This window comes from Pelodiscus sinensis, chromosome 2 (assembly GCF_052426305.1).
Source record: "Pelodiscus sinensis isolate ZL-2025 chromosome 2, ASM5242630v1, whole genome shotgun sequence".
NCBI classification, from domain to species: Eukaryota; Metazoa; Chordata; order Testudines; family Trionychidae; genus Pelodiscus; species Pelodiscus sinensis.
The window spans coordinates 149,999,237-150,017,691 of record NC_143053.1 but is presented as its reverse complement, the minus strand read 5'-3'; the positions used below and the strand labels follow the sequence as shown (position 1 = coordinate 150,017,691).

Below are 18,455 nucleotides of genomic sequence, written 5' to 3'. Positions count from 1 at the left end.
GAAGGGCACAGGGATGGAGCTGGGAGTGGCACCTGTCTCAGGTGTGTCTGAATGCTTCAGCTGCTGGAGAGGTTCCACCGCCTTGTGTGCGCAACCCTCAGCAGCCTTAGGCAGGGAGGAGGGACTAGGAGAAAAAGCCAGGGGAGCAGGTGCAGGAGGGAGTTGGGGGGAAGCAGGTGCTGGAGGGTGGCTGCTGGACTGCTTAATGGCAGCAACCAAGCGCTCAATGGCATTGGTAAATGCCATGCACATGGTCTCGTGCTGCCGGGACAGCTGCTCCCAGATGGTGTACCACAGCTCCCAGTCAGCATGGCAATCCTCCTGCTCAAAACTACAATGGAGTGCACGCAGGCACTCAAGGTGTTTCCACACCAGTTCATCTTGGGATCACCTGTGCCTGCAGGTCTCGCAGGGTCAGGAGGATGGCGTGGGAGCTGTTGGACACACTGGGTATGTCTAAACTACATGCCTCTGTCGTCAGAGGCATGTAGATTTGTTGTTTTGGCAAAGGCAAATGAAGCCGCGATTTAAATGATCGCGGCTTCATTTACATTTACATGGCTGCCGCACTGAGCCGACAAACAGCTGATCAGCTGTTTGTCCGCTCAGCGCGCTAGTCTGGATGCTCCCATCGACATCAAAGCCCTTTGTCGGCAGCCCCGGTAAACCTCATCCCACGAGGAATAACAGGGCTGCCGACAAAGGGCTTTGATGTCGGCAGAGGAGCGTCCAGACTAGCGCGCTAAGCGGACAAACAGCTGATCAGCTGTTTGTCGGCTCAGCGCAGCAGCCATGTAAATTTAAATGAAGCCGCGATCATTTAAATCGCGGCTTCATTTGCCTTTGCCTATGTGTCTAATCTACATGCCTCTGACGACAGAGGCATGTAGCCTAGACACAGCCACTATGCTCACAGCTGGTCCAGTTGTGAAGATAAGTGAAAAGGGTAGTCATTCCAGGAGACACTGTGTATGAAGCCTAGCCCTAATCTGTGAGCCAACACCAAATGGCTCGGTTCAGACAATGGTGATGTGCTTCAAGCAAGGCCACCTGTTGCCTACACAGTGAGCACTTTGCCGCAGACACACAGACGTCCCAGGAAGCCTTGCTACCCTCATGTCCGAGGGACAAAAAGACATGGGAAATACATACTACAGGTTGCACCTCTATAAACTAGGACTCTGTTTCAGCAACATCTGTGGTCCCACAGGACCACAAATGCCCTGATCAGAACGTTCTGGCGCACTGCAGGGAGTGGCGGTGGTGGTTCAGAAGCATGGCCCATTGGGGGGGCAGGAGGCAGCACATTGCCCTATAGGACTGTGGAGCAGGGCCAGGAAACTGCTGCATGGCTCAGCTGGGCTGGGGGAGGGGAGAGAGCTGGCATGCAGCTCAGCTGGGCTGCGGGAGGAGGGAAATTGTAGGGAACAGGGAGCTCAGCACGAGACTCAGCAGGGCTGCCTGGAGGAACCAGGTGGGGGTGGCAAGGCAGGGCAGGAGGTAGGAGGGCTGCGGGGGAGGGGGGAGAAATGACCTCCCCTGATCCAGAAAAATCCCTCATCCAGGATTAGTGAAGTCCTGAGGGTGCTGGACCAGGGAGGTCTAACCTGTACCTTCTAAAACCTCAATTTTTGATGTCCTGAGTGTAGGAAAAATATTCAAATTACCATTTTTGCATGACCCAGCACTATCGCATACAACTGTAAAGGGAATGGGGGAAAAAAAATGGGGGAAAAGGGTAGTTTAAAGATTTAATTCAATTTACATTTTTTAAATACTCCAGCATATGTGTTAGCCTAGCTATTAGTTGAACCATCTCATACACAAACCAGAAATATGACAACAGTAAATTACAGTAAGTGTATCTGCTATTGTGTTAATCTACATATGTATTGGTGCAGCTGTTCTGAAAATGCTGATGATGAAAAATTTTTGGTAACTCTCATTCTTCCAGCTGTTCCCATTGTATTCTTTAAGGCAGAGTCTTTCACAAATTTTTCCATGGCCTCAGAAAACTGCGTTGGAAGAGGTTCGCACAAAAATCCTGTAACATTATTTACAACAGATTCCAAAGGACCACCTGAATTAACTGCTATCACTGGACATCTCATATACATAGCCTCCAAAGGTACTATGCCAAAGTGTTCATTGCTTGGCGTATAAAGCACACACACAGCATTATTAAAAAGAGCGATTTTTTGTTCATCTGAAAAAGACCTAACAAAAGTGACTTGCTTGCTAATATTAAGCTTGGACGCAATATTCTTCAGCTCTTCATAATGTTCCACATTTTCCGAAACCCTTTCATCATAACCACCAGCCAAAACTAGATGAACTTCATTCCACTCTTGAGCACTGAGCCTTCCACGAAGATCATGTAATGCTTCCAGAGCTAATGCTAAGTTTTTTTTCCTTTCAAATCTATTGATTGAAAGAAACAAGTATTTTCTCCCTTGGGGAATTATATTAGCTATATCTGCAGGAACAATAGTTTCAAAGGTACTGACATTTAAAGAAGGGTACAGGACATCAGGTTTAATGTGATTTAAGGATGTAAATGTATCCTTGAAGACATTTGCTGTAAAACTGCTGTTGACAACAATGCAATCTGCCATACCAGTAGTATACTCTTCCAGCCAGTCAAGTGGTGCTCTATAGATGCGCTTAAGAAAAGATTCTCTCTTGGTCAGAAGCTGGTCAGGAAAGTGACAGTAAAACAAAACCTTCTTAGGAGTTCTTGCCAGTCTGAGAATCGGGATACAAGCAGACACCTAGACAAACCCCGGGGTGAGGGTGAGAATAAGAGAAAATATTATTTAATTCCAACTTCTACAATAAGATCGATTCAACAGCTACACCTATGGGCTGTGTCTACACTGGCATGAATTTCCGGAAATGCTTAAAACAGAATAGTTTTCGTTATAAGTATTTCCGGAAAAGGAGCGTTTACATTGGCAGGCTGCTTTTCTGGAAAAGCCCTTTTTCCGGAAAAGCATCTGTGGCCATGTAGACGCGTTTTTCCGGAAAAGAGCCCCGATCGTCATTTTCGCGATCGGGGCTTTTTTCTGGAAAAGACTACTGGGCTGTCTACACTGGCCCTTTTCCGGAACAGTGTTCCGGAATAAGGACTTATGCCCGAGCGGGAGCAGCATAGCTTTTCCGGAATAGCGGCTGATTTTGTACAGTAGAGCATGGTTGCTTTTCCGGAAATTCAAGGGCCAGTGTAGACAGCTCGCAGCGTATTCCGGAAAAGCGGCTGCTTTTCCGGAATAAGTGGCCCAGTGTAGACACAGCCATGGATTCTGACCAACATTTTCACTGCAGGGGAAATGTGGGTGCCTGGTCAATTTCACTGAATCCCTGTTTATTATCACAGCAGGAGCCTCACAAGTGGGAATTCAGACGCTGGTGATGCCCGACACCACTCACATTTCCCTGGTTTGCCCAGGGAGAGGCGAGCCAGCGGCCAGGCTCCTCACAGTCGCTCCTGCCTTCCCTCACCAGCAAGACGCCTGGCCAGGAGTCAGCCTCACGGAGGCGACCGACGGGCACAGGCCGGGGCTGGGCTGGGCAGCGCCCACAGGCTCCGGGTCGCAGCCCCTCGCTAACGCCCGCAGGGGGCGGCCGGCCCCACAGAGACCTGCCCCCCCACTGCTCCTGCCACGTCTGGGGTGGGGCACGAGCCAGAGGCTGCTGCTTCCCTGGTGCCCGATCCTCGCCAGGCTGGTCCCGGCTGCACATCGAGCTCGCGCAGCTGGGGGGGTGGGGGGGGCGGGCTCACGAGGACCCCGGCAGGCGGGTAACGGCTGGTCCCGCGCCAGCGCCTCGCGCCTCGCCCAGCACGTGCGCCTGGCCCCCTGCTGGCCACGCCCCCTCCCTCTCCCCCGCACCTGGTCGCACACGAACACGTCCATCTCCTCCCCGCTCAGCAGCAGCACGTAGAGGGCCACGTAGGCCATGCGCAGCGCGGCGCAGAGCGCGTGGCCCCGCCCCAGGAAGCTGCGCGGCAGCCAGTCGCCCGCGCTCCGCACCGCCAGGCCGCGCGTCTCCGAGAAGCAGCGCGCGGGGTCGTAGTGCGCGGTCCAGATCTGCACGCGGCAGCCGCGCGCCTGCAGCGCCAGCGCCGCATCCACCACCAGCCGCTCAGCGCCGCCCAGGCCCAGGTCCGGGTGCAGGAACAACACGGACGGGCCCGGGCTCCCTGCCATGCTGGCGCGCGCACCCTCCGGATAGGAGGCGGAGCCCGCTTACGGGTGAAGAAGTGATGCTAAACTCGTCCACGTGTCGTTGCGGAGAGCGCATGCGCAGCTCCGCCTCTGGCTAAAGCGTCTAGCTAGGGACACATCAGCCTTAGTCCCTATAGGTGTCTTAGCGCTGCCTGCTGCCTTAGGCCATGCGTTCTGCCGTGTCTCCGTTTCAAGCGGGCGTCGGGCAGAGGAAGGGACCCGGGACTAGGTCGGCTGGAGCACTGGGTTGGGATACCGTCTCCGGAAAACGTCTCCTGAGAGGGAACTGGAGTCAGGCAGTAGCGAGGCAACCGCGGGGTCCTGGCAGACCCAGAAAGGGAGAGGTCCTAGGGGCGGGGCACTTGGAACGTCGCTGCTGAAGGACCCGCTGCTGCCGACGTACCGAGTTTTGGAGACGGCGGACGTGTGAGACTTGCGCGCGCTTCTCTGAACCCCAAGTCGTTGCCATGGTGAGAGCGCGAGACCGAGACCCCGACCCCTCCCCACTCCCCGGCCGGGGCTCGGGCCGCTCCCGCCTCACGCGCTGTCTGTTTCTCTCCGCAGCCCGGGCCCAACCCCAGCGGCACCAACGTCGGCGCCTCCAGCCGCTCCCCCAGCAAAGCGGTGGCGCCTCGAGCGGCGGGATCCACAGTCCGGCAAAGGTACCTGCTGCGCCGCCCCCTGCGGGGCCCGGCCGAATACCGAGCTCGGGGCTCGCCCCTCCCGCCCTGCGCTCGGGCTGGCACCCCAGCAGCTGGGCGCCGCTGCCCGCTGTGCCAGGCCCGGAGCGGCCCACGGGGTGAGAGGAACCGTCTCCCCTCTTCTGTGGCTAAGGGCAGCCCCGGCCTGGTCCTCGGTCTGCGAGCTGCAGAAATGGGCTGGGCGGGGAGCTTCACAATGGGCCTTTGGGATAGGGGTGAGAGGGGCTAACCCCTTACCTGGTAAGTGTCAGTCTTCACAGGTGATGCTTGCAGGGTAAAGGCTAACTGTTACCCGTAGCCCCGTGGTCACCTCAGACCTACTCTGGGGGGCTGCCGACTCCTTGCCCATGGAGGCAGTTGGCAGTGCCCCCCTCCTTCGCCTCAACCTGCCACTTTCTTCCCCACCGTTTCATCAGTTAGCCTGCTGTCTTAGTTAAACAAGATTTTATATCCCTACCCTTGGAACGCTGGTGGTTGGGTGCTCAGCTGAGGGCTAATGCAGGTTAGGTGCTGATTCCCCTGCCTTTCCTTTGAAGGAAAAATGCCAGCTGTGGGACTAGAAGTGCGGGCCGTACTACATCCGCAGGCACTGGCGGCATGTGGAGATTCTACACAGAGGACTCCCCAGGGCTCAAAGTGTAAGTCAAAGAAGCAGCAAGAGTGTGTTGTTTTAAGTCTAGACACTGTAGTCGGAGCTCCAGAGGTCATTTGTTCTGGCCTTCATATTGTGCATTAAAAATGTGGAAAAACCACAGTTGCTTAGATAAGCCAGAAGGAATGCCTTGAGGAGATCTGGTTATGAAAATATGAAAGATTAATTCTGTCGGTAGATGTTTAAGTTGAATGCAATCCAGTCAAGAGACTGCTTGAATTGTTTTTTCCCCAGCTTGCAGACATGGCATGTGCATTGATTGAATATTATGAACAGTCCCACAGAAATCAAAAGGGGTTACTCAGAGTAGTAAAGCACATGTATAAGTAGTTTCAGATTTAAGCTCTAAGACTTCATTATTTATATTTTTCTGGGGTTTTATTCAATAAAAACACTTCGCAGAAATACCGAACCATTATATATCTATATATATCATTTGCAGTTGGAAATAATATATACATACAGAAGCAATTCACTGCTAATGGGATCCGTCAGACATTAACTTCATTAACCACAGGTCTTGAGTTAAACATAATGAAGCGAAGAAGTCTTTAACACGTGCTGATGTTAAAAAGCTAACATTTTTAGCTTGGGCTGACACATACTGCACAATTTTGTTCTATTGTTACATATTTTCTCCCTATCTTAAGTTTCTTCATCCTTACAACAGAGGACTAAGGTGCTTTTAATCAGTCTTTTTGCCCATTACACCCGTTTCCTTCCGTGTGTACCCTCTCGGCTATCTTTGATAATCAGAAAGAGGCAGATGCTGCAGCTGGCTGTCAAAAAGTGAGCTCACCATTATCTTCAAGCTCTACAACCACTCTGAATCCTAAGATAATGTGGCCAACTTTTAATATGAGTTTCCATTCATGTTGTTTTTTCCGTGCTGTGTCACTTGGGATTTAGGTTTTTACAGATCCTTGGCATTCTTTTAATCCGGCTGATGGTGATTACAAAAATACTTTTCTAAGTTTAATTTTCTAAGGCAGTGGTGGATAACTTGCGGCCTATGGTTCACACACAGCCCATCAGAATAATGTGCTGGCAGACCACAAGACATTTTGTTGATGTTGACTGTCCTCAGACAAGGCATCTCAAAGCTCCCAGTGGCTGCAGTTTGCTGTTCCTGGTCAATGGGAGCTGTGGGAAGTGCTGGTCAACCAACGTCAATAAAACGTCTCATGGCCTGCCAGTATATTACCCTGATGGGCTGCAGGTTGCCCACCACTGGTATAACTTAGGGAAGGAAGGAGGCACATCTTCCCTTTGCCCCAGTGCTGCAGCCTCTGATACAGCACTGTCCCAGTCTGCGATGGTTCCTGCAAATCCCATTGGCCGGGAACAGTGATCCCGCAGCCAAAGGGAGCTTCAAGCAGCTGTACCTGCGGATGCGCAGGTAAATAAAGTGCCAGGGCCCATCCGGGACTAACTCTGGTCAACTGCCTCTGGGTTATTGCCTACCCTTCAGCTACACAGTTTGGAGGTGGGGAGTTAGTATGGCAGTTTACCTTAAACAAATGGAAACTTCTGAATCTGGGAATTCCCCCTTTTCTAAACAAATACCTAGTCTTGATTAGTAAATAAAGGGGAAATTCCCAGAATCAGACATTTTTGTTTGAAATAGCCAGGGCAATAGCATATGACTTTTGATTGAGGTGCTTTATTTTGTTTTCATAATTAAACAGACCATATTACTGAAAAACTATTATCAGATTGCTAAATATTTTTCAGTAATAGTCCTCCAGTATATTCTAATTTTTTTTTTCATTGTCCCGATTTAAACTAGTATTTACCAGCACTCTGACCTAAAGTAGTTTTTCCTGGGAAATTACCAATCCTGATAGAAGCGACTGTTCCCACCTCATCAAAATGACAAAAATCCATATCCACAAGGAAATGTTCTTTTCTCCTAGTGTATTTGTGACTCTCACAAGTAATTGGTAAAGATAAGAACTTAGACAACTGAACCAGGAATTTTTGCATGTGGTAGTAACTAGGGATGTAAAAGAGTAGCAGATTAGTCGACAACTAATTTCCTTCCTCCCCCTTTGCTGCCTGTATATCAGAGGTAGTGGGGGGAGGGGACAGGAGCCAGTGCTGGAGGGAGCTGGCTTGAAAGCCATTTCCCCCCCCCCTCCCCCCTCCAACACTGTCTGGGTGGTGTGGGGAGAGGAGTCGCAGAGGAGGCAGAGTTGCATCAGTCCCAGACCCACGTGAGCTGGGACCGCTCAGTCCTGGCGCCCTCCAGCTCCGGGAGCTACCCCTGCTGTGGCTCTGCACAGTGCCTCCCCTTATCTACTAATCATGTAGTCAGTATATTTGTATCAACTACATGATTAGCCAAATACCTGCTCCTTAACATCCTTATTAATAACAGTATGTAGGTCTAAGGGAGAATCGTTAAAACATTCACTGCAAAGAAACTTGCTGGGGTTCTTTTGATGTCTTGCCTGTCTAAGTGAGAGTGGTCACTACCTGATTAATATAAGCCCTTATCAGGCTTCCTCAGTGCTGGAAGGTCAGTGCTGCCCTCTTCTCCGACCCATAGATTATGATCTGCAGCATTAGAATTTCACTAACTCCTGCCTCCATTCTCTGCTAGTCACTAGTTCAGCAGACAAACTATAGGACCCTGTTTCTGAAAAGCTTCTCCCTTTCCCTCTGGATGAAACACTTATGTTGGGGCTGCACTGGCACTGTAACACCCAGGTGCAGTTCATCAGTGGCTCAACAAGGTTCCTTTGTAAAAAGCATGTTGCTTGGTGTGTGGACCCAAGTTCCCTGAGAGCTGCACTGCTGTATAGCAGGCTATCAAGGGCTGCACAGGAGGGGAGAGAGATGCTTGTCCCCAAGTTGCTGTGGTGAGAGAAGACTGATGGGAGTCATCTCTCTCTGCTGCAGCATGAGTCCCCTCGCATACCCTGTACACCGTATTCTCGGCTCTACCCTAGAGCGCTCATCCCATGCACCCTAGCCCTCATCTCCAGCCCCACCTCGGAGCCTTCGCCCTCTGCTGGATTCCTTGCCCCCCTAGAGCCTCCTTCCACACTCTGAATCCCTCAGCCCCACCTTTGCCACACATCACCTTTATATTGGTGCACACAACAAAATTCATTCCACACATGTGTACACAAAAATTAGAGGAAACATGGGTATGGCCTGCAATCCAAGTAAATCACAGGTTGTAATACCAAATAGCTTTTGAACATTTTCACTGAATGCCTGATCACTCTCAGAAAAAGTTATCTCAAATGTGAATGCTTGAATTATTCAGAACACTTTCTGTTGAGGAACGTAAATGAAGTATTGAAGCTTTAAACGTTTTAAGAAGTTATGAATCAACATGGCGGGGGGAGGGGGAAACGTTTTAATGGGAAGAATAGTTGGAGCAAAATAGTTTGCTTGGACCTTATTACCCTTCTTTTGTGGTACTCGCCTGTGATCACTGTGAAAATGTCAAGATTATGTAATAGAAATCTTGAGTAGAATGGTTTGGTTTTGGTAAAACTAGATTGGGTAGAAAATCAAAGTTGATGCCAATGATGTTGACCAGGGCAGGGAGCTATAGAAATCACATCGCTGCTTTGGTTATTTAATGTTACTTGTAATAAGGGAATTCATCTGGCTAGTCAGAGAAAATATTGAGATCAATGAGGGTGAGAAGCATATGTGTGTTGGTGGGGATAATGGTTGATCTCCTAGACTCCAGGAAGGATCTTTCATAAAATTGAACTGCAATGGAAAGATGTAATGATTTATCAGTATTGAGTAGGCGTTTTTTTTGTAATCAGACTACTTCTAGCCAGGAATGTTCCTGAGTATTAGCATTCTGGTATAATATAGATGTAGTAGATTGTGCTTCAGAAATATTAGTACACATTTTCTTTACTGAAGTTTATAACTCCCTAACAGTGATCATAACTAGCAAGGTACCAAGTTCTTCCTTGAAGACTAATGCACTTTGGAATCTTTGGTTTTGCATGTATTTATGAAGAGACAGCTTATATAAGATCTGTCAGATGCAGATTCATAAAAAGGGAACCACTTGACTTAAGGAGGTCAAGTTTGTCTGCAACTAAATTCTAATATATTTGCACCAAAGTATTTTTTTTTTTAAAGCTAGTACAGGAAAAAAAACCCTAAGTTTTCATACCAAGATGTCAGTATGGTCAAGTTCCTTTCCCACCACTGTGTATTAATTAAGTTAGCTTAAATGTATCTGCATGTTTCACATACATTGACACAATCCTTATTTTTTTTTTTGGCTATTGTGTTTGTCAGATTACAGTGAAGTCAGTTCAGAAAGCACGTTTATAAAATTACAGTTTTACCAGTAGGAGCAGCTACTTTCCATCAGGTTTGTAAATCTTCCTAATTGTGAACTTACATTGAGACACAACAAATTGGTTCTTAAACACCAAACAAACGAATATCTCACGTTGATCATATTGATCTAGAGCCAAGGTGTCCAACCAGTTCTGAAGCATTAGCCACTATAGTGGCTACTGCTATAGTGAACTAGCCACATTATTCTAAAATAAAGCCACCTAGCTGCACTCAACTGGCCAGATGGCCACATGTGGCCAGTGCAGGGCTTGGCAGCCTTTTCAAACCAAAGAGCCAAACTACATCAAAATTCACAAGTGGTCAACAAAGAGCCAGTATAAGAATGCCCATTTGCACAACTGAGAACATACAGTTTAATATTATTGATAATTGACATGATTAATAATAGCATAAATGAAACATATTCAGATTTTATTGAATGGGACTGCTGCTGGTGGTGCGGGTGTCAGGGTTGAAGTGTAGGAGGGGCTCAGGGCAGGGAATTGGAGTGGGTGGGAGGTGCAGTTTGCAGGACATGGGATGGAAAGTAGAGTATGTGGGGGGGCCCTGGGACCAGATTACCTTACCTGACTTTGGCTGGGCTGCTGCACCTGGACAGCAGTGGCTGGATGAGGGGCCGGGCCAGGATTGCCACAGCTGGATTGCAGCCTCCCCTTCTACTCATGCCGGCCCTTCCTGCAGCTAGATGGGGGCCAGACATTGGGGCCTGCTCCAGGTTAAGGGACAGGGACAGGACATTGCAGTCAATTGGGGCTTTGTTGGCTAGGCCGCCATGACTGGGTTGTTGTAGCAGTCGGGGGACTACTGTGGCTAAGCCATGGGGTCTGTTCTAGGAGCACAGCGGCTGGGGACACAGCGGCATTCAGTTGGGGGCTGCCGTCACCAGTCCCTCTTACTATCCCAACAGGGAACACATGTGCGTACCCTATAGCGTGCCCTCAGCCGGTCCTTTAAATGAGCACAGTTCCTCAGTAGGCTTTTGCCAGAGTGTAGCCAGTTCTTACCGGGGTGCACCATCTTGCTTTCTCCACCGGTTAAAGGTGAAATAGATAGAAAAAGACCATCTTGATATGAGTAATTACGCATTTTTAAAATTCTATGTTTTTAATTTTAATCTAAAAAAGTTGCACTTGTTTTGGGAATGTCAAAAGAGGCGTATTTGGTTTCGTATTGAGCCATATTCAGCTCAAGAGCTATTGTTGGATACCACAGATCACAAAAACCGCTTTTAGAGTATTTCCCCCTATTTAAAAAACTTGAGACTAAGCTAGGCTTCTTGACAAGTCTAAAATGAAATACAAAAGTATGTTGACACTAGCCCCAACTAGAGATCAGAGTTATTAGAGAAAACAGTCTGGGTGCGTGTAGACTACATGCCTCCGTCGATGGAGGCATGTAGATTAGACAGATAGGCAAAGGGAAATGAAGCCGCGACTTAAATAATCGCGGCTTCATTTAAATTTACATGGCTGCTGCGCTGAGCCGACAAACAGCTGATCAGCTGTTTGCCAGCTCAGCGCGCTAGTCTGGACGCTCCGCGCTGACCTGAAAGCCCTTTATCGACATCCCCCTTATGCCTCGTAGGATGAGGTTTACGGGGGATGTCGATAAAAGGCTTTCATGTCGGCAGGGGAGCGTCCAGACTAGCGCGCTGAGCCGACAAACAGCTAACCAGCTGTTTGTCGGCTCAGTGCGGCAGCCATGTAAATGTAAATGAAGCCGCGATTATTTAAATCGCGGCTTCATTTCCCTTTGCCAAATAAACAAATCTACATGGCTCCGTCAACGGAACCATGTAGTTTAGACGTACCCTTAGTGTTCCCATAAATGAGGAAGAACCAATCTGTCTTAACTGAAATGTGATACATTTATAATTATTCAGTGAATAGATCACCTGTTGTACTTTTGGAAAGGATGAAAAATAGGAATAGTCTGAAGATGATTTATATTTTAATGAGTGAGAATGATTTATTGATTTAAGTGGCAAGTTAAATATATTTGAGGGGAGTTTTTGTTTTGTTTTTATAATTGTGGAATATCATAGGCTTCTTTAATTTTTATGTATTCATATTTGTACTTTTAGGGTCTGGAAGTAGATTGTGAAGATGGGGAAAATGGTTCAAAAGTTTTGTATGGAATTGCACTGTGGAATTGAAAACTAAAATAAGTGCTTTTTTACAATTATTTGGATTAGTAAATGCTTCTACATATCTCTATTGTTAGATACAATTCAGAGTTCTGTACAAATGCCAAACTGGACTATGCACAGTGTATAGCAATTATGATTTAAAACAGTTTGAGAATTGATGACCTTCAGAAACCTGTGAATCAGAAAATTGCCTGAGTAGTTGAAAAATCTTGAAGCCAGTAGCTTCAGTTGCATTCTCACCTTGTGTTCAAGTAATATCTGCTTCATAAAAACTCTTATACTTTTGGAAATCTGTAGTGCTTATTATGGTTTAAAATTTTGGATGTCTTAATGTTATGATACTGCCTTAAACTCTGTATCTGATTTTCTTTCATTAATGAGATGTACAGTAAGAAAATGATGTTTTTATTGTGTAATAGAACACACATGTTAATTTGTTTGGAATCCCTTTCAGACTAGTCACTGCATAGAACAGCCAGCTTAACATTGTCTAAAATTGAAATGGAGAGACTTTCCAAAAATATACTCTAATTATAACTTCTTAAAAATAGAATTAGCAAGCATAAAAGATTTCCACACGAAGTTCAGATTAGAAGTTTTAATGGACAGAACTTCCACTTGTGAATTTTTCATTGCCACGTGCAGTAAATTTAATCAAACTAAAACTGATATAACCAATATAAAAAGCCTACTTAAAAATGATTGTATCTGTTGCTTCACTTCATTTTACATTCTGTTGACTTCTTAAAATTGGGGATTTGGCTATAAATTACTTGCCAAGCTAAAATATTTTAATTTTGAACCTAAGTTTGACTAGCTGCTATTTATATACAAGTATGCTTGGGCCCCTAACTCAGTAGTAAACCCACCAGAATGGGAGGCAGAAACCTGAATTTAAAAAAGGGGTGATAAAGTTTACAGTTTGAGAGTACTACGATCCTGTTTTCAACAGGTGATTAGCAGTAAATGATTAAATACTAGGTCTGTCAAGTGATTTTAAAAATGTAATTGCACGATGACGCTTTTTAATCATGCATGGTGGTGTTTCAATGGGCAGTGCTGCATGGAGCCTGGGATCAGCTGGAGTCCCAAGCTGATCCCCAGTTTCTAATGCGCTACCCCTTTAAAGCACCACAGTGGCACTTCAAAGGGACAGTGCAGCATTAACACCTGCGATTAACATATTTAAAAAATGAATGCATTATTCCTGTCCCGCATTAATCTCCGGCATTAACCCAGATCAATTGACAGCCCTATTAAATACTTCTGTAATTATTTCCAATACAAATGGAATCATTCATATCCTTTCAGCAATTCAAAGCTGAGCTATTAAAAATTAAATCTTAGATTTCCAACTTAATGTGCCAGATACCAATTCTGAGAAAATGATTCTTAGTTTTGATAATCTGAAAGGAGTAACTTACACTATTAAAACCTAAATTCTTCTAATGTATTAACATCTTTGCTCTAGATGACACAATGATCCTCATCACTCTTATTTAGTGGGGATTGTGGAGTGGGTTCAGGAGAGAACTTTGTTATTAAGTCTGTGTATTTACAAATTAAATTGATTTGAAATTGATTTAGCTGGTTCTACCTAAACTTCAGAACAAGTTATTTTTTTATATATTATTGAGATTAACCAACTTTTTTGTTTGTTTCTAGTGGTCCTGTTCCAGTTTTGGTTATGAGTCTCCTCTTCATTGCTTCTGTATTTATGTTGCATATCTGGGGCAAGTACACACGCTCATAGACTCAATACCATCTATGTGTCTGCCATTTAAAGCCTACATCTTGGACCAAAAGTAAGGAGGATTTTTGTTTGCTCATGGAGAGAGAATATTTGGAAAGCTTCCGGTATCACTATTGAGGAATCCATTGTCACTTTTATTTGGTGTTGAATGAACTGTTAAATTTTTCTGTTTGTGCAGGTTTTGAAGCTTTGCTATCACAGGTCACTGTATGTTTGGCTATGGACTTTGTATGTTTGGCTATAGACAAATTACAGGTCTTAAAATAAAATGTGTATATGTAAATTGAAGCAATGTATTCTCTGTTCCTCTTTCCTTTCAATGCAGCACAGTCGTGAGCTATTCTAAAGAGCTTTCTCCATAGTTTTGAGTAAACAATGGTATAACAATAGCTCATAATAGAATTTTACATACTGTACAATCTTATGTAGAAAATAAAATCTTTCATCAGAGAATTGTTTTTGGAACAAAATTTGTGATACATGAAAATGTTTCAAATCATATATGTGAATGCACTTGGTGCTTTAAAACATACTGTGATAAGTGTGCTGGTGGATTGTTCCACCCTTTTGATTATGGCGTTCCGCAGCAACAGATCATGTAATGAGCCTACTTTGGACCACTGAGCAGCATTTTCCCATCTCCCCCCTCAGAGCTACAATTAGAATTACTCATACTGTTCAATGTAAAACTCTTGAATGACTGATTTACTTATTTGTTCCCCTCAGTGTTGGGTAGAATTTTAGCCCATTGCCCTTGCTAAGGCTCCTTTTTAACTTGCCTAGCCAGATGCAAATAAAATAATAGTAGGAGAGCCTAAATATATGGTTTGTGGTTTCTTGGCTACCTGAGTAAAAGTGCTGCCTTTGAGTAGTTGGCTACAGCAGCATAGACTTACAGATTTTATAATGATCGTCTTGTCTAGAGGTTCTCAAACTGTAGTCTAGGGATGTAAGTGACTACTTGCTCCCCTCCCCCCCCTTGCTGTTTCTGTCAGAGGTCGCAAGGGGAGGGAGCTGGCTTTAAAAGCCAGCTTTTTCCCCCCCCCAGCACCGTCTTCATGGGAGGCAGGAGGGTAGCGGCTCGCACCCAGTCCCAGACACTGTGCCTCTGCTTTTTAAATGTATTAAAAGCCTACTGGCAGCGGGGGTAGCGTGAGCCAGGACAGCTGATTCCTGGCTTGGGCTGGATCCTGCCCCTGCGCTCCAGCTTTATTATGTTTCAGCTGTCCTGGCTCAAGCTGGATTCCACTTGCTACACTTCAGCTTTTTAAGTGTATTACGAGCCTGCTAGCTCTTAATACATTTAAAAGGCAGAGCCACAATGGGGTTAGCTTCCAAGGAGGGAGCTAACCCTGCTGCAGCTCCCTGGCTTATTGACTTGTCAATGGAAAAATCTATTGAGTGGTCAATTAACTGATTAAACTAAATTTAACATCCCTACTGTAGTCTGTGGAGCACCAATGGTCAGCAAGATCCGTTCAAGCGGTCTGTGGATCGTTCTGGCTGAGGTTACGTATTTTCAGGCAGATTTTATGCCTGAAAATGAGCTGGTTGTTGACCAAAACCAATTACATCAAAAAACATCTTTTTGCTCTTAAGCAACAGTCTGAGGATTACTTTCCAATAGGAACTAAACCAGACAACCAGTTACATAATTCTTTTGGAATTGAATTCAGTGAGCGGCCCTCCTGTTTATCCAGTAAGATACAAGAGTTCTTGTTGAAACTTTCTTATGATGAAACCTTACAGTCAGAATTTAGAGTTTCCTAACTGAGTTTTGGATTCAAAGAACTGGAGAGTCCCCAGAACTTGTAGACAAAGCAGTGTGTTTTCTGATGCCATTTGCTATTATGTACCTTGCAAGACAAAATTTTCATGATTTATTGCCCTCAAGTCCAAATACAGAAGCAAGATGAATGCAGAACCTGACCTTCAGGGTAAAGCTGACAAACATTACACTGTATTGCCATGAACTGTGCTTCCAAAAACAGGCACATCTATCACATTATAAGGTCTGACTACTTGTATTAAAATGTGAATTTCTGTGCTTTTATTTGCAGAACCAAAAAAAGTTAATAGTTAAGGGTTTTATATAGTGCTTTTGATCAAAGCACTTTACGATAGTTACTAATTATACGAATAACATTTAGAAAGATCATTAAGTAATCTGCCAAGACCAGGGGTGGGCCAGATCTGGCCTGAAAAGTCAGTTGATCCAGCACGTAGCTGCCCTATTGCTCCCTTGCCTTCAGGCTAAGTGGTAAACAATGGAGTGGTATAGGTGCTCCAGGAAGTTCTAACATCTTCACCATTGTGAGAGTCAGAAATGACACCCTTCCTGAAGTATGTGGCACCTTAATGAAGAAAAAAAATAATATTCCTATGGACCTGCAGGCATGTCATTGAAAATTGTAATGTCTCCCCTTTACTTTACATCTCTAATGTGAATATAATGTAGTCTCTGACTCCAAAAATATAAACCAAGGAACAGGGTCTGAGAAATTGAGCTGAATAAAAGTTAATAAACATTGCCTTTCAAGCAACATAAATTCAAACCCTAGAAGTGCCGGGTCTGTCTTTTCTAAGGATAAAGAAAGTTGACAGATACTAACTCCCTAGAAGTTAAAGTGTGCATATAATTTTATAGCGTAGATCCTGAGCTGTGCAAGCTGACATAGGGCAATCAATATAAATTAGCTCTTAATGTGACTGGAGGATGTGCAATACACGGAGTAAAATAAGAAGATTTAGTTTAATGGACTGATCCCTTCTTGGCCTTCTGAGCTGGGTTCCTTTTGTGACCGTAAAGAATATACAACAGTGTGCAGTTTGGGAGTGAAGAATCATAGAACACTAGACCTGGAAGGGACCTTCAGAGGTCATGGAGTCTAGTCCCCTGCCCTCTCAGCAGGACCAACCACCATCTAGATCATCCCTGACAGGTGTCCCTCTAACCTGCTCTTAAATATCTTCAGTGATTGAGATTTCACAACCCCCGTAGGCAATTTATTCCAGTGTTTAAGAATGATTTGTTTGAAGCTGGCATTTGAAGGGGCATTTGAGATAGGGAGTTATAGAACTAGGTGGTTAGTTAAGCAATTGCTTAGATCATGGATTCTCCTAGAAATGAAATACAAATTAACCACTAATCTATGTATCTAAGCTACTCTGTTTTATTATACAGGATCCAGCGGAAGTGATTCAAATTTAGGGATGATGTTTGAGAATCTTGCTTACATACATTTCTAACATTGGTCCAACAAAACGGTTCTAGCATAGGAAGGGATCAACTTGTTTTAGAAAATAACATATTAGAAACTATGTTGTATCTTAGGTAAGTAAGTCTATCAGATCATCAGCCAAAGATGGCAAAATATTAGCAAAACATTTAATAACACATAAAATATTTGCAAAGAAGTATGAAAACATTTTTTTAAACGCTAAAGTTCAGAGAATTTTGTGATGGGGCACAATTATGTGTCTGTCTCTTAAGTTTTAGTTCAGTTGAATTATTTTACTGAGCCATCTATTCTAATAAGAACAGTCTCCAGATGCTGGATTATAACCCCCTGTCCAGAACTTTTTTAAGTAAGATACACTTAAGCATGATAAAAACCAGCAAACACTTCCAGAAACTGAAAAATCAGACTGTTACTGATAAATAGGTTGCTTTGGATAATCTTTCATCATGTTTGTTATTGTTGAAAGGGCTGCATAGAAGACAGTTGCTCAAGTACATGAATTCATTAGCTGAAAAAATCTGTTTCATACTGAGACAGTTCTTTGTTTGGGAGCAGTAGGCTTTTTTTTTCTTTTATCACATCAGACTGGGAGTTTACCCTCCAACAAGAAACTGTCAGTTCTTTTCATTGTTTCTTGTACCTTTCTCTGTATCGTAATATCTCTGAGTATGTCCGACAGTAACACAGCATACCATATGAATTGATGAAGCCCCTTCACAGTATGTTCCTTCAGTATTCTGATGTCTTTATCAAACATACAAATTCTTCTTTAGGAACAAAAATGTGGGCAGCTCAAACTGTAACACAACTTGCCCTCATCAGAATAAACCATGACGTGTTCAGTACGCATAAGAAAGTAAATTTAACAGCCTGTATTTTTCCATTAGTCATGTTGGTTAGAGATTAGTTGGTACTTTGCTAGCTGATGCAGTGAGGGCTACATAATTACAAAGATAGATAGGCTGATAGATAGCTTTGTCATATTTATTCTGGAAAAATACAGCTCTTGTTTCCTTTGAGGTGAAGTTGCTTAGATATTGTTATGCATATCATATTGATATACATACTTACCATTTTGGAAACAGAAATTAAAACAATGCAATTTTTCAACTGATTATCAGTATTTATATCAGTTCATATAGTGTACTCATTTATTAAAGAAGCCGTTTTCCTTTCCCTCAGAGCAAATTATATTACAATGTTAAAGGAAACATGAGTAATCTACTAATAAGTGTGCATCAGTAGTATTATATTTTGTCCTTTTCATCATAAATCTGGTTAAAAATTAGAGATGTTAACTAACATGTAATTGGATGAAGGTGTAACCACTGGAATTTTTATCAGTTGCGTATTTAAATGCAGCGTAGGTAGGTGGGAACCAA

The 18,455-nt window shown here is 44.5% G+C and overlaps 2 protein-coding genes across 4 annotated transcripts; one reads left to right on the top strand and one right to left on the bottom strand.

Annotated features, from left to right (window-relative positions):
- Positions 1-1,738: 1,738 nt before the first annotated feature.
- ALG2 (ALG2 alpha-1,3/1,6-mannosyltransferase) lies at positions 1,739-4,404 on the bottom strand. Of its 3 annotated transcripts, none has more exons than XM_075921600.2 (2): positions 3,891-4,404; positions 1,739-2,771 (listed from the first exon to the last, which is right to left on the bottom strand). In XM_075921600.2, exons 1-2 carry the CDS (start codon positions 4,206-4,208, stop codon positions 1,869-1,871), a joined length of 1,221 nt encoding a protein of 406 aa, XP_075777715.1. In that variant the 5' UTR covers positions 4,209-4,404; the 3' UTR covers positions 1,739-1,868. The 3 variants fall into 3 exon arrangements, with proteins under 3 accessions (XP_075777715.1, XP_075777716.2, XP_006113092.4); XM_075921601.2 differs by lacking the exon at positions 3,891-4,404 and adding an exon at positions 3,430-3,866; XM_006113030.5 differs by lacking the exon at positions 3,891-4,404 and adding an exon at positions 3,502-3,865.
- Positions 4,405-4,430: 26 nt separating this feature from the next.
- Positions 4,431-14,119, top strand: SEC61B (SEC61 translocon subunit beta). The gene is made up of 4 exons (XM_075921602.2): positions 4,431-4,696; positions 4,791-4,888; positions 5,464-5,565; positions 13,744-14,119. The coding sequence occupies exons 1-4, from the start codon at positions 4,694-4,696 to the stop codon at positions 13,829-13,831; spliced, it is 291 nt and encodes a 96-aa protein (XP_075777717.1). The 5' UTR covers positions 4,431-4,693; the 3' UTR covers positions 13,832-14,119.
- Positions 14,120-18,455: the final 4,336 nt, after the last annotated feature.

Coding starts and splice junctions, on each gene's coding strand:
- ALG2 (XM_075921600.2), bottom strand. CDS start 4,208: ATGGCAGGGAGCCCGGGCCCGTCCGTGTTGTTCCTGCACCCGGACCTG. Junction 2,772..3,890: donor ACGTGTTCGTGTGCGACCAG/GTGCGGGGGAGA, acceptor GGGTTTGTCTAG/GTGTCTGCTTGTATCCCGAT.
- SEC61B (XM_075921602.2), top strand. Junction 4,889..5,463: donor GGATCCACAGTCCGGCAAAG/GTACCTGCTGCG, acceptor TTTCCTTTGAAG/GAAAAATGCCAGCTGTGGGA. Junction 5,566..13,743: donor GACTCCCCAGGGCTCAAAGT/GTAAGTCAAAGA, acceptor GTTTGTTTCTAG/TGGTCCTGTTCCAGTTTTGG.